This window comes from Hippoglossus hippoglossus, chromosome 6 (genome assembly GCF_009819705.1).
Source record: "Hippoglossus hippoglossus isolate fHipHip1 chromosome 6, fHipHip1.pri, whole genome shotgun sequence".
NCBI lineage: Eukaryota > Metazoa > Chordata > Actinopteri > Pleuronectiformes > Pleuronectidae > Hippoglossus > Hippoglossus hippoglossus.
This window is the reverse complement of record NC_047156.1, coordinates 15010375-15024903: the sequence shown is the minus strand read 5'-3', so window position 1 is coordinate 15024903 and position 14529 is coordinate 15010375. Positions and strand designations below refer to the sequence as shown.

Below are 14529 nucleotides of genomic sequence, written 5' to 3'. Positions count from 1 at the left end.
TTCGAGTATGTTCAAGCCGTCAAAAATGCGATTAATTTTCCTGAATAATCAAACGAAAAGCAGTCGGAGCTCGGGCCCTAATCAAGCACAAATGACGAACAATTGTTGGTTCCATACTGGGGAGTTTAATTTATGTATTTTATATATGCAGAAAATAGGAAAGTTATTTTTTTCCCCGTGGATATAATTGCTATAATGTCGAAAATCAAGCACATAAAAGTTGGATACAAAGTTGTTCTGATAAAATCTTTGCTCTTCCTTTATGGGTAAGATTAAGAGTTATATGATCCATATACAATCTATATGCTCATATTTTTGCTGTTTGTCATTTTGTGAATAAACATTTGCTCAGATGAATAATCCACATTTCTTTTCATTAAACGATTTATTCAGTAGAGATGAAAACTATGACATGAACAAATAATCTACTCTTAATACAATATGTGGCTACTTACAAGGTCGCGGGGGTGAACTTGTTTAGCCTACTAACTTCTGTGTTTGTTCAAAAGAAAAAAAAGAATGCATGGTTTGACCGCTATATACTTATTTTAGGCCTAATTTCAATGCACAGGCTTTCTTTTTTTTAATTTCACACGTTTAAAGTGCATAACAACCAAGCTGATGGCCTGCGGAGGTGTACAGTAAAAAGTAGTGGTCGGCTAATTCACAATACTGTGAGGATCAGGAGCAATGGATGGGCTAATCCAAGCTGCTATTATTGACATAAGAAAACCCAAATAAATAAATAAATAAACAACCTAGAACTATTACAAGGTACATATACATTGTCATTGCACTTTGCCACAAATAATAGATATCAATTGTATTATTTCAGGAAAGAAAAACAAATGTCACCTTATGCCAAAATGGTTACATAAACGCTGGGAGTGTGGATACACATTTTTTTTATATTACAGGGAAATAATACACGTTAGTCTTCTCTGGACTCGAGTGTCTCTGGAGGTTATTGTGTCCTCCTCCTCGCGGTGTGCTGTTGGACAGGAGCTGGAGGGAGGATGAGGTGTCCTCTGGTTTTCATCAGGTCAGGTGTATAAAGGGGGAGCGGTGTGGTTCAGGGCGGCAGCAGAGGAGACTTGAAGGAGCAGGAGCCGCTGCAGTGGCGAGGAGTCAACATCTTACACGAGAAATGGTGCAAAGCGTCGTGAGCTTCTATGAAGAAGGGGATATAACCATCAACCGTGAAACGCGCACGCGAAAACAACACATGATTGACATTTGATACAAGGTGAAGCAGGGTGGGTAATTGCCTTACGCACGCGTATGTGCAGGTTTGATGCGAACAGTAATGTGATCAGCTGATTCACGACCATGCGCAAAACATGGAGGCAAGTTTGGATTGAACCTTTAGAGTCTATAGTCTGGATGTACGGCGGTTAAATGACTGTCTGCAGAAATGTCTCCATGCACCCTGGCTTATATTCCACCTCCTGTATATAATGTAACGAGGATAACAATTATTACAGAAGTTCAACTTGTGCTTTCTTGGTCCAACTCAAGTGTCAAGCAGGAGACACTGCAGAGCCAAGACGTAAGGAGGCGTGTGAGATGCACCGAGCACTGATAATCAATGTACATGGTTAAGAGAGAAATCTTACGTCCCTTTGTAATTTCCATTAGGTCACAGGCCCTGTGCAAATGTGAGGAAAACACGACGCTGATTATGCGTAAGAGGCAGGAAAGTCCCCAATAAGGGATTTCCAACATAAACTACTCTTGATTTGAAGACTTTCCCCTAGTTAAATAACCGATATGTAAACAGTATATATAAGTGCAAGTGAATTCTGCAGGAAGCCCGGACTGATCCGTGACATTGCGCACACACAGACCATTTTACGCACAAACTGTCAATCATCAATCACGCCAGTAAAACGTGCCACAGCGGTTCAATCTGGTGAATCGATATAGAAAGTGATGGTGTGTGTGCACGTGCCGTGTCCGCATCCCTCCGCTCCTTATATGTCTCTCACCTCTGACGATGTGAAGCTGCTGAACCATCTCCTCCCTGTAGGAGAGCTCCCTCTTCATCTGATCCTGGAAATTATCTGAGGGACGAACGTGAGCCACACATTTCAGTCAGTGGGATTCGGTGAGTTTCTAACATCACAACCAGTCAATACGAACCAATCTTCACAGAAGCAACGTGTTCATTTAACCAGGCTCACCAAAATGCTGAAAACAAGATCATGCGTGAGTTTGTCATGAATATTTAAATGAACCTTGAAAATTGGTTGAGCTTTTATGTTCGAGAGTGTGATGGCAGAGATAACAGTCACAGATTCACTCGCCTCTACAGGGCGCTGTTCTCAAGCTTAACACCAGACAAACCACAGGCCTCCTCCACACTGGCTCGTGGTGTGGAGATATATCAATGAGAGCTTTAAAGTGGAGATATAGGATTCAGCATTTTCAAGAAAAGAAACCTGTAATTTATCTGTAGTTCATTTATTGCTGTATTTTGAGAAAAAAACATTGAATGGAGCAATGACAGTTGAAATGAGCAATAGCAGTGTAAGTCAAAGCTATAAAGTGTAAATCTTAAGTTGACAATTTATTTTTTTACTTAAACAGATCTTAAAAAATACAATTTGTAAATTTAGGATTTTGTCAATATTTTAATTTGGTCTTGTTTGCAGATCAAAATTAGACCAGATCCTAACACTCCTCACTGCCTCTTTAAAGTGTTATACAAATATGGAATGAAACCAATGCTATAGATGGAGCACCGGTCGCACTGTGTTGTCACTCAATTGTTATTGCTTCTGTCCCAATAGTTGGATCCAAATATCATCAATGAATGTACAGAGAAATATAAATGTATTTATGGATGTGAGTCAGGTCCAAAGCAAAGATTTCAGTTTTACAAAGACGCATCACTGGGAACTCATGTTATATGTGTTAAAAAGCAATGAGACAATAATACATAAAACCCCATAATACAACTGTAAAAGCTGGAAGTGTTAAATCATTTTTGCTAGTTTGTTTACAGAGAAATCAACAATGTGCACACTTCACAGTGGCTTTATCACTTTATCATTCTGAATTAGTTTAAAGTGCCTCTCTAACATGCATGGTCTTGTACAAAGGTGATTCATACAAGATGAATATGATTTTAAACAACAGTAAAATATGTAGTATATATATGTATATGAGATCTTTTTGCTGCATCTTCAGTCGTTATCCACACACTGGCCTGTAGTGTATAATTTAACCTTGGACTCAAAACCCACAGAGACTTGGATCATCCTGTGCTGATCTTCAGTAATGTAAACATTTTGTTAAAGACTTTTAAAATCAACAAGTCTATTGTTTTTCCTCTCTCTGGAGATTTGAGGTTTCTTAAAGTTAAATATAATTTTACCAACTAGAGCTGTTAGGGATATGCTGCTAGTGCTTTTCTCTTCTTTTTTTTGATATCCCAGACTCCTTTTAATATCCATTCTAGATGTTACTATACTTTTCTCAAAAAGCTTCGAAATCAGAGTGTGAAGAGTTGAGAGGGTGAGATTTTGGAGAAATGTTGGAGAGTTTACTTACTGACATGAAAAAAAAAAAGTATATGATGGACTCCATATCGTCAGTTGCTAAGCCTTCAGTTTATTATAAGCAATATGATCTGTACAGCACCAGTTTGGAGTTTTATGTGTATCATATATATATAAATCCAGATGTTCTGAATGGTTTTAAAATATTTTCTGTAACATTTTCCTTTGTGTTGACATTCAAAACAGCTTAAGATCAATTCTAATATTTCAGTTAAAAATCAACACTCTCCTCATTGTTCAACACTTTGACATTTTAGATTTTAAAAAACTGTCTATATGGACATCTAGAGTATATTTAAAACAAGTTATTTGTATTCACAGTATCAATGTTTAGGAAATAAACTGAGCACCAAAATATCTGCTTCTCAATGTTCTTTACCAGTGCTATTTTCTAACCATGCGTGAGTATGTTTGGACTTAAGGTTAAAATAATAATCCTCTCAAATCTGTGTTAAAATGGGTTTTGGAAACACATTCTTCTAAGGGAGTGTGTCCCTGAACCACTTAGTGTTCTTTGGATGAATGACGCCCTTTAACCGATTTTTGCTTTGCAGAGAGAGCTCATGCATGCCACTGCTGAGGTGCATCCGGTCATGGCATGGCAAGGCCCGGATCACGAAATACGAAAGAAAAAGAACACTTAACTTTGAACTGGAAGACTTAAGAGTCTCTATCTATGACATCACTTTCACAGGGATAGCAGCCAGAGTGGTGGATAAGGCACTGTTGCAGAATCTGGCTTACCTTTCAAGTTCTGAAATTCTCGTTCCAGTCTTTTCCTCAGCTCAACCTGCTCTAACAGCTGCTTCTGGAGTTCATCTAAAAAGCAGACACAAATACAGGCTGTTTGAGGGGCAGAGGTACAGGAGTATTGTGTGTCCTTCTGGGGCGGTTTTCAATTTTTAATGACAGGGAAGAGGACATCATCATCATTTACACTGACAATTTAGAGCAGGTCTTATGGGCCTGAAGCAAAAAATAAATAAACCTCCACTTCTACATTTTTTGGGACACAACAGAATCTGCCTCAAGGGGAAAAAAACTGAAATTTATGAATTGTTATATTTAATTTTAATTCTATAGGAGAATGTGAGGTTTTGCAAGTGAAACTTTGGACATGCGACCAAAGTTAGAAATAAATGGGGAATTTGAAAGTGTTTTGCCCTAAGGCATTACAATTTGAAGGGGATGAGCAATGTGGGAGGAAGTGGTTGAAATTAGTTCATTAAATGGAAAGTGGCAATATCCTTTTTAAAGCTCATTTTAATTACTCTTAAAACAATTGTTGTTATTGTATGAAATAAAATGGATGAAGTGTAAATAAGTGGGATTTCTACTCATCCAATAGTATAATACTAATGCTACTAATAATATGACAATGTTATTATATCCTTTCTTCGCGTTAATTCTTTTAGTCACTGTCTTACCTTTAGCCAGACTTTCTAGATCTCTTTGTGTCGCCACAGCTCTGACTGGCGCGTCCTCGCCTGAACACACAGAAGATAAATTATATTTCTCTCTGTAAATGAAAAGTGGCGCCTACGTGTTTTTAAACAGACTTTATGAAAACGGAATTTAAGCTTATTTTCTCTGACCTCAGTGTGACTTACCGTCTTCGGGCTCCCGCTGGTTCTCCTCGCCGCTTTGTTCATGAAAAGATTTCGTTTCGATCTCCTCCACTGTGGAAGACGGCTCCTCTTTACTCGCACCATCATCTTACAGGGGAAAATAAATCGATGTGAGGTTGGCCCTCTTTTTTCCCGATTTTTAAAAAAAGATTTATTGTTACAAACGCAGAATAAAAACACATCTAACCATTAGTTGGAAGTACTCCACTCTGGTAACTGGCAGCTCTGAACTGATACGGACTGCTCCTTTGTTGCAGCTCAGCTCTCTCCGGTGTGAAAACCTACAGGAGAAACAATCACCACTTCTTTCAGCTCGTAAAATTACAATACGTTTGGTTAAATTATAACAATTAATTTAAATAACATCTATAATTCATAATTAAAAATATAGTCTAAAATTGAAGGCAATACATTTTTATTTAAATGATGATTTATGCGTTTTTCTCTGGACATGCTGCGGTTACACTGTTTTAACATGACAGACACAAGCATCCATAAGGACACACAGATGTTCATGTGCGTAAAGATGCACACAGGCTTTAGGAAAACAAAGCCACTGGAATGGAAACTTAAAAGTGAAGGGTTACAGTTTTGTGTTCCTCAGTTTGAAGTCACTCACTTCAGTGAAAGACGCAGTTATGTGGCTCTCTGATAGCTGCTTGCTGTGCACGTCTCTGTCAGAGGACTGGGCCACGTGGACGCTCATTTTCTGGGAGTCAAACACCCTGCTCTCCTGCAGGCCCTTACACTCCGACTCCTTAGGCGAGACACTGCGTGCCAAGCCGGGGGGAGTCCGAGCGCACACCGAGGACGGAGGCCGGGAGTCGCCCTCGTCCTCCTCCTCCTCGTCAGGTGTTTTGTTCGTCTCCACGTCCACGTCCGGCTCGCCCTCGCTGTCCACGCAGGGGGACGCGGAGCGGTAGCTGGAGCTCTCGCTTAAAAAATCGGGCGACAGATAGCCGGTGCGACAGTTGTTGTAAAGGGCCCTGTTGCCGTAGAGCTTAGCGATGCAGTCAGCGTCTTTAATGACGGGCCTGAACGCGGACACGTAGCTGATTTTCCGGGGCACAAGCGCCATCCCCTCCAGCGGCCTCGCCTCGTCCCCGGACTTGTCGTCGTCGTTACGCGCGGACTGCGTGCTGGAGCACCGGTCGTTCTCCACCACGCTGTCTTTGGACGTGTTGGTGCTCCGGTCACTGTGCTCGGATATGTCCATGTCAGTCTGTCTGGGCGGGCACAGCAGCTCTGGCACGGGCTTGTGCTGGGTCTGGTGGTACGGGGGCAGCGGCAGCGCGCCCGCCGCGGGCCAGAACATGGGGAAGGGGTGATAGGCGCTGTCCTTAGCAGGCCACAGGACACCCGGCAGGCCCGGCTTGCTCTGCTCTCCCATGATGCTGTCGTCTTTCTTCTGACACAGGCCGAAGGCCGGGAACCCGTATGGATGAGGGAAGAGGGGTGGTGGGATTTTTTGCAGCATCCCAAACCCTTTATTGGGCACCGGGATGACCGGGTAGCTGCGTGCGCTCGGCATGCCGCCGCGGTTGTCCTCGCAGCTGATGATCTTCGCAGGGATCTCGGGTGACTCTCGGGGACGGTTGGGTCCTTGTGATTTCATATGGGATCTGGAATCGGACCCACTGCCCGGCAGCGTCCTCTTCCGACTGCCCCCGTTGAACATGGCCTTCACATCTTCCCATGCGTGGAGTACATCTGTCTGGCTGCTTTTATCTGTCAATTTCAGATGTCGCCTCCACGAGTTAAAATTTGCTGCATCTGGCTGCGTGTACTTGGACTCCGGCGTGCGGTGCGAGTGAAATATGAATTTGTTTGGGGAGAAATACATGTTGCAATATGTGCACTTGATGCACTTGGCTCTGGAGCTGTTGTATCTTGCCGGGATGAAGCTGCCTCGGCTCCCCCAGGCGCACTCGTGGGACACGTCGAAAGCAAAATTCTCTGGAAGTTTAGGAGGCGCGTGAGCCCCGAGAAACGACTTACAAAGTCTCTCCGCCTCGCGTTTCGTGATCATCCCGCAGCGCCTGGAGGAGATAGGCATGGCCCCGGCTCGGCGGAGGATCTCCAGCTGGACAGGGGTGCACTGGACGCAGGTGATGCCCAGCGCCACACGCCGGTTGTGGATCTCGTTGTAGCTGTAGTTCTTCAGGAGGGTGTTGGATATCTGGGCGAGGCAAAGTCTCTCCTGGCCGTCTATCACCAAAGACACGATGGGTATTCCGTACAGCACCGTCTGCCCGACCTGGTTGGGCTTCATGTTGGTGCTCGGGTAGGACAGTTCTTGTTTGGAGCTGGGCGGGGAGCTGGAGTCTCGCCCCGCAGGTATGGAGTCCATGCTTGGAGGCCTGGAGGCTGCGGAGACGACGTTTGACGTGGACATGTGAGTTTTTGACAAATTCAAACCAGCCTCAAGCAAAACTTTATAATAGGCAAATTATTCGAAACACACTTTAAGCTCTTTATTATAGTCGGCATTTAAAATTGTAAACACAGAAAACAAGACAAGTAAGTTGCAGGCCAGCGTTTTTACTTAAGTCCAGTATTTAAGAGACAATAAAAGCAGATCGGTATTGAGCCATATCAAAGGTCAATGTGCAAATACACTTAAAACTCGACTTTATTTTATTTCCCTGTAACTTTGCAATTGTTAACATACGAATTTCTGCAGGTTTAAGTTCTGGATAAATTCATTATTGCATCAGACCGTGCGTAAAAAAACCGTTGTAATATTAGATTGGTGTCGTGGCACCTGATAGAAGAGCCGGAGACACAGACCGAGACACAGCTTGAATGCTCTCTGCTTCAGTTCCTAAAACTCACCTTCAGTGTTTGCGCCGCTCCCCTCCGTCGTTCCACCACAACGCTGTGATCAGCTGGATGTCGGAGCTGGGGAGAAGTGTGGTGCCTGGATGATCTGGTGGAAGATGTTTGCTTCAGGAGTGGGACGCAGTTGTCCGCGCAGCACCGCCTCCTCCCTGCTCACTTGCCCTCCTCCGTCTCTCTCTGCTCCGCTGTCGGTGTGTGCGGATGGTGCGTGTAGCAGCAGCAGCGGCAGCAGCAGCAGTGGCCACATGGCCTGCAGACTGGAGTACAGCCCCCTCTACGACATAGACAGCAATCAAGTGACGGTGAAAACTTATGGCAAGGCACTCCCACTCACACTGGCAGTCTGCATTAACTATGGCTTCATGAGCAATGAAGATGGTTGGAGTGTTTGGTGTTGTGGCAGCCTGCAGGTGCACACATGCGGATAAGATGCTGGAGAAAGTCAAATGATTAATTAGAAAACAGCTAAACATTGTATTTAATACAAACTATATATGCACCATATGTTGAAACATATTCTACATACAAAAGAAAAGAAAACATCCACATCAGTCTGTCATTACTCATTATAGCTTATTGTATGGACCGGACCATAATGCGTTTAATTTATTCTTTTGCACTTTCCTGTTTAAAAAGATGACAGTGTGAATGGATGAGGCGGCAGTGGGATTTGTCTTTCCACTCAAAATAAAAAACACAGCAGGGACCCACAGACCCATTGTTGTGTGAGTGGACGGAGTGAGGGAGCGCAGGCGTGCGTCATGTGCTGGGTTCCCACGGATTCACCGATTACAAGCTACAACCTCGCCTACACGCGTCTCGACAATAACCAGCGGCTCCAAAGGTCACTGTGTGTGATGTGCACTTCAGTTCCCCTCAGAGCCGTGAGACAGAGAGCAAACACAGGGACAACACGCACATACGTGCATGCGCCACAACTGTCCACCATTCAACTTTGTTTTTTCCAGTCAATAAAGGTTTTGGGTTAATCATTTCCGTGCATGTGGCACATGCGCGACGCGCAGCACCGATGCAATATTGATGAAGGTAACAGGACACGCGCCCCTGTTGGTCCTATTGACTCCACAGGGACTGAGCTGAGCAGCAATAAGGACAGTTTGGCCTTAATTATTATTTTAGCATAATAACAACAACGATCATAATAATAATAATAACAGCATTTCAATTTTTTTTATATAATAATAATAATGATAATAATAATAATTATTATTAGTATTATGCATTGTTGATTAGAATATATGTAGAATTGATCCTATATTTGGCGACTAATTTCAACGTTTGGTCTTTAAAAAACTGTCAATCCTTTTTTTGAACAGCTGCCAAATGCAAAAAATATAGTTATGTAGTAGTTAGAGTATTGTTTAAATGTAAATTGAAAAAGCTTCTTTAAGTTATGTCAGATTAATTTAAAACGCAGGTTAAAAACAACAGGACTTGAGAACGATACATGTATGAATAAAAAGAAAGTGAAAACAATAAAAACAATGCAATTCAAATACATGATAAAAGTAAATAAGATAAAACATAAGACTGACTCCACCAAAATTTAACATTTTCTTCATTTCAATTCTCTCCCATAATGATCATCGTTTTTTGCATATATGATTAAATTCTCTCATCTATAATTGATGAGATCAATGTCAAAAAATATGAAGTTTTGAAAAAAGAAATCTATTGGAGAGAAAAAGCCTGCGACAGTGAACAGAGATTGTTCCAACTCGAAGCGTCTGCTTACATCCAAAGAGCTACAAAATTCAAATTATACAGCAATCTCCTCCATCTGCCAATCTATTGATTATTGACTGGATATGGCCTGTTAAACCTGGGCTGTCACCAACACAACCCTCTTAATTAAAAGTCATTGTTACTACCAGATACATTCATTTTATTTCCACTGTGAACAATCCCTCCGGAAATTAAATGAATTAAAACGTTCAACAAAATGCAAATAAAACTTTAACATCATCTTAACCACAACCCAACACTATATATACTGCAGATTGATATGAAATCTGTATTTTCAAACTCGTTCACTGTAAGAAGTGAAGTGTGACGAGTGTGCTTCAACACAACGTGGGCAAGGAAATTAGGAAAAGTAGCCAAAAAAGTCAGTGAGGTCATTACCAGGCTCATATAAACTCTACCTTTTTGTGCCAGAGAGAACGGCTCATTTAAAAGTGTGTCTGCATTAATCACAGTGCTGCATCAAAGTATGATAATCACCTGAACACTCTATTAAAATAAAAGTGCCAGCCCAGGGGAAATCTTACCTTACTCTTTAATTGTTTTGAGGCTTTGATAGGCTTTTTAATCTAAGATTAATTTATGCATTCTTAAATAACTCTACATATGATTAATAAGCTTGAAAATTAAAAGGAGACTGAAGCAATTATAACAAGTGGTTGGTCATCACCTCATTAGATGGGTTGAGAAACATGCAGTTTGTGTGCGTCTGTGTGTGTGTATGTGTGTGTGAGTGTGTGTGTATGTGTTTCCCTGACTGGGAATCACAAAATGGAACAGTGGATGAGTGGAAAATGAGTGTTTGGTGACAAAAGAGCTGGAAAAGAGCTAATTATTCAGCTTATTGCTAGTATTTGCTCTTTATGAGTGGGTGAATCACTTTCATTTATTGGTAACTTCATGATTTATTGCCAGTTTTAACAACGCAAATCCGAATCAAGACCAACTTCGACTGCTCAGATCGTTCACCGCCGACCACAGCGTCGATCCTGAATGGATCCTCAACTGCAGGCACAACAAAAGAGGAAGATCAGCTGTTTGAGAGGCCACCGGAGAGACCCAGTGAAAACACTGAGACTTGCTAAATGGTTGCTAATGTGTAAACAAGACATCACTCCTCTCCTCCTCTGATGTTTATTTGTCTCCTAAAAGCCCACCCCTGGGTCCTGACCCCCACATCCTCCACCGCTAAACGGGAACATTTCTTCTCGCAGGAGGCGGTTTGCAACGTGTGTGTGTGTTTGAGTGGGGTGGGGGTGAGGTGGGTGAGTTGGGGGAGTTCATCACTGCATCAAATGAGGCTGAGCGCAGGGACCCTTTTGTCACAGACAGGGACTCATCTGCCAATGGTGAGCTGTGAGGTCCTGCGGGAAGGGAGGAACAAAGGTGCTAAAAGGCTGTGTGACAATGAAGGTGCTCCGAGGAGAGCCTTCAAGTGTGGGGGACACAGGCTGCACGGGACAAGCTGTGCCAATCACTCCGCAATTACTTTTTTGTGCGATCCAGGGGCCTTGTGAGGGCATTCATGGAGAGACGCAAGGACACGAGCAGCCATGGCAAGGTCCATGTCTCTGTGCGCTTTCCTCCTCACACAGAGCTGACCTGAAACTCGCGACGACAGAAATGTGTAGTAAATCACCTGCTCTTCTGTTGATTCAATTGTCAGAGAACGTGACTAGAAAACCACTGGCAAATTCACCCCCCGTTTTTCCCACTGTAGACACATCAGAGAAGACATGAAGCAGGCAAAATATTATTTGTCACACACAGAAGTAAAATGTGTAGTGAAATGCAATGTGGTAAAGTTGTGCTTCAAGGATTGGAACAAAAGAAATGGAAAGGATAGAAATTCAACATAAAAACTGTCAATATATTGAAAGAAAAGAGTAAATCATGACCAATATTATACAAATATCAGAGGATAATTCTCCATCCTGATTGGCTGAGGGAAGCTTATTGTTTCTCAATCTTAAAATAAAACAAACATTTTTGTAAAACTATTGCATTTTAATTTGAGAGCTTGCATTGAATGTGCTACACTACCTTGGCATGAGATGACGGCTGAGATCAATATAACAAAAATCATATTTTTCTGATTATAATATGGAAAATTACACATGACAAATATTACAAATAATCCAATTTCTATTAAATGAAATGACATTTGGTTCATATTGTGTTAAATGAGACAAGCTAAAATAAAAGCCACAGTTTTGTGGGATAAAGTAAATTCATGTTGGCAACACAAGATGTTAAACAAAGTCCACCATCGTCTCAGTTTGTTTGCATTTCATTACAACTTGCTTGAAATTATATAATTAGGACAGCACAGTATGGTAAAACAACACCGTATAATCATATTGTCATGATGTCATTACACTAAAAGTCAACATGATGATACTGACTTTTTTTTGTTGCCCTATCTACCACAAATTAAGGACAATACACAGACCTCTGCTATTTCATGATGACAACTCTTACACTTAATTGTCATTACAGCGACTGACTCACTGTGTTTAGAGTATTGAGGGAGTTTAAGTTTTGCGTATCAACACTGTACGCTACAGTGTAATAAAGAAAAGATGCAGGAATTTGTCTACATCCAACCTCGAGCAGTTTCGATGGTGTAATGAGGAGTCAAGTGAGAATGGGAATTATCGTAATGATAACAAAGGTCTATGCACCATAGCTTGGGGCTGTATTGTAGGGCATTACCATAAAGATGCGATGTGCTTGTATTGCAGGGTTTTTGTGAGGGAGCAGGCCAAAGAGATAATAACTATTAGTAGATGACAGTGCTTTGTGGGATTCCAGCTGTGGAGCCCAAATTTCCATACAGATAGAATGGCTCTGGGTGGATGATATGCGTGTGTGGGGGAAGGGCTGGGTGACTGTGGCCTCATCCCACACCCACACACACGCACACGCACACGCACACGCACACACTCACACACACACACACAGGTCTGTAAGTGGGAAGTCTCAGTGTTGGACTGTCTTGTCTCCAGTCAGACTTTGGGGTGAGACAAGAGCCTCCGGTTTGAACACTCTGCAGGTCTCTGTGGAGGAACTGTCCAGAGTACTGAAACAGTCTGTTGTTGCCCTGCTGACAGCTTTCAAAGTCAGGAGGTGTAAATAGCTCAGACTGTGTGTGAGTGTGTGTGTGTGTGTGTGTGTGTGCGAACAGAGAACCAGAGATTTCCATCAAGATCACATGCAGGTGAGAGGGTGGGTGACATACTTGTCAGCACCAGGGACTGGGGCAAACAGACAAATATCCCCACTTCCAATAAGAGGAAAAAAATGTACACCTTCAAGGTTATAAACTCAAAAACGCACAACATCCCCAGAAATACAAGGTGTATCCAGCGTGTATGAAAGTAAAAATGTTCCACTTGACAAGATTTGCATGAAAAGATCGATACCACTCTCATATCTGCATGGTGAACTATAGAAGCTTTCATCTGGGCCTTTCTATTTGGAGTTTGCATGTTTCTCTCCATGACTTCCTGTGGTTACTCAGCTCCAAAGACATGTTAAGTTGAATGGTAACTCTAATGTCCATAACTGTGAATGTGAGCCCTGTGATAGACTGGCGACATGTCCTGCCTCTCCTACTCTGCTCCAGTCCAATGTGACCCTGTGTGATTCTTCAGCCGTACATGCATATATATATATATATTTACAATTTTCAGGGCCATGCCTTTCTCCATTGATTAAATTGGCTGCATTGAAATCAAGCCTACCTTTGGCCATCTTCATCACTCGTGAGTTTGGTCTTACAGGTGGTGGCGGACTGTTGATGTTGACACCTTGTTTGTTCTGTAAAGCAATACAAAGATGAATTGTGATTTTTATGAGGGCAAAGTCATTGTGCCCAGCAAAACGTTTACAAATTCATATATTAAAATTACAAAGGCCCAAGATATATTATTTAACCATTTTTGGACATGCTAGTCGTTTCCCTCTGTCTAGTATATATGCAAAGCTAAGATAAACTAAGCTAAGCTAAGCTAAACAGCTTCGTAGTTGAAGGACAGACATGGGAGAGGTATCACTCCTCTCAGCTAAATGCAGGCATTTCCCAAAATGTCAAACTGTACTTTTCATGTTGAAAACTGGACCTGGTTTTACATAGTAATTAATTCAACAATGTGTTCGCTCTATGTGAACTGGAGCATCAGCTTGTGAGAGTCATTATGACCCAGAAAGGACATGCAGATGTGAGGATTGAGGGCTGAGTTAGACAGAAAAAATGTGAGATTGGAAGGAAACTGTGATGAATTATCTATGGGAGGAGGTTAAGTTAATAATAGCATTAGATGAGGTGATGGTGGCAGAGAATTAAAGTCTAAAGTCTCCCGTGTTCCACTCGAACAGCTGGTGTAAATAAGTCCACAAACATCTGTAAACACTGATGCACATATTTTCTACCAAACAAACACAGCTGTTTAAAACAAGGCCCCGGAGACTGGGACAGGTAAAAGAGCCGGGATCCCCGGACTGAGTCGCTTATTTGGTCGGTTTCCAGTGCTGTGACTGCTGTGTGCGTTTATGTAAGGGCGAAGCTAACAGCGAGAAGACAAAGATAGTGAGAGCAGAGAGCGTGAGGACACCAATCACCCCGTAATTATCCCCCTGGTGTGTGAACTGTCCAACTCTCCGTCCTTGATAGATTCACCTGACCCAATAACACAACACATAGCCACAATGGACTTGGGGCAGGATAAAGA

General features: G+C 42.2%; 1 protein-coding gene across 3 annotated transcripts in view; it reads right to left on the bottom strand.

The window, feature by feature from the left end:
• Positions 1-370: 370 nt before the first annotated feature.
• The window catches only part of skor1b (SKI family transcriptional corepressor 1b), a 35680-nt gene continuing 21521 nt past the window's right edge, over positions 371-14529 (bottom strand). Inside the window, exons 3-11 of one of the 3 annotated variants that reach the window (XM_034587677.1) lie at positions 13543-13618; positions 8027-8306; positions 5811-7558; positions 5379-5472; positions 5174-5278; positions 4991-5050; positions 4308-4382; positions 1989-2063; positions 371-1112 (exon numbers count right to left, since the gene is read on the bottom strand). In XM_034587677.1, the coding sequence (XP_034443568.1) occupies positions 1039-1112; positions 1989-2063; positions 4308-4382; positions 4991-5050; positions 5174-5278; positions 5379-5472; positions 5811-7541 (2214 nt within the window). In that variant the 5' untranslated portion in view covers positions 7542-7558; positions 8027-8306; positions 13543-13618 and the 3' untranslated portion in view covers positions 371-1038. Of the gene's footprint in view, positions 1171-1988; positions 2064-4307; positions 4383-4990; positions 5051-5173; positions 5279-5378; positions 5473-5810; positions 7559-8026; positions 8307-13542; positions 13619-14529 lie in introns of all 3 variants that reach the window. The other 2 variants (XM_034587675.1, XM_034587676.1) reach the window with 2 other exon arrangements.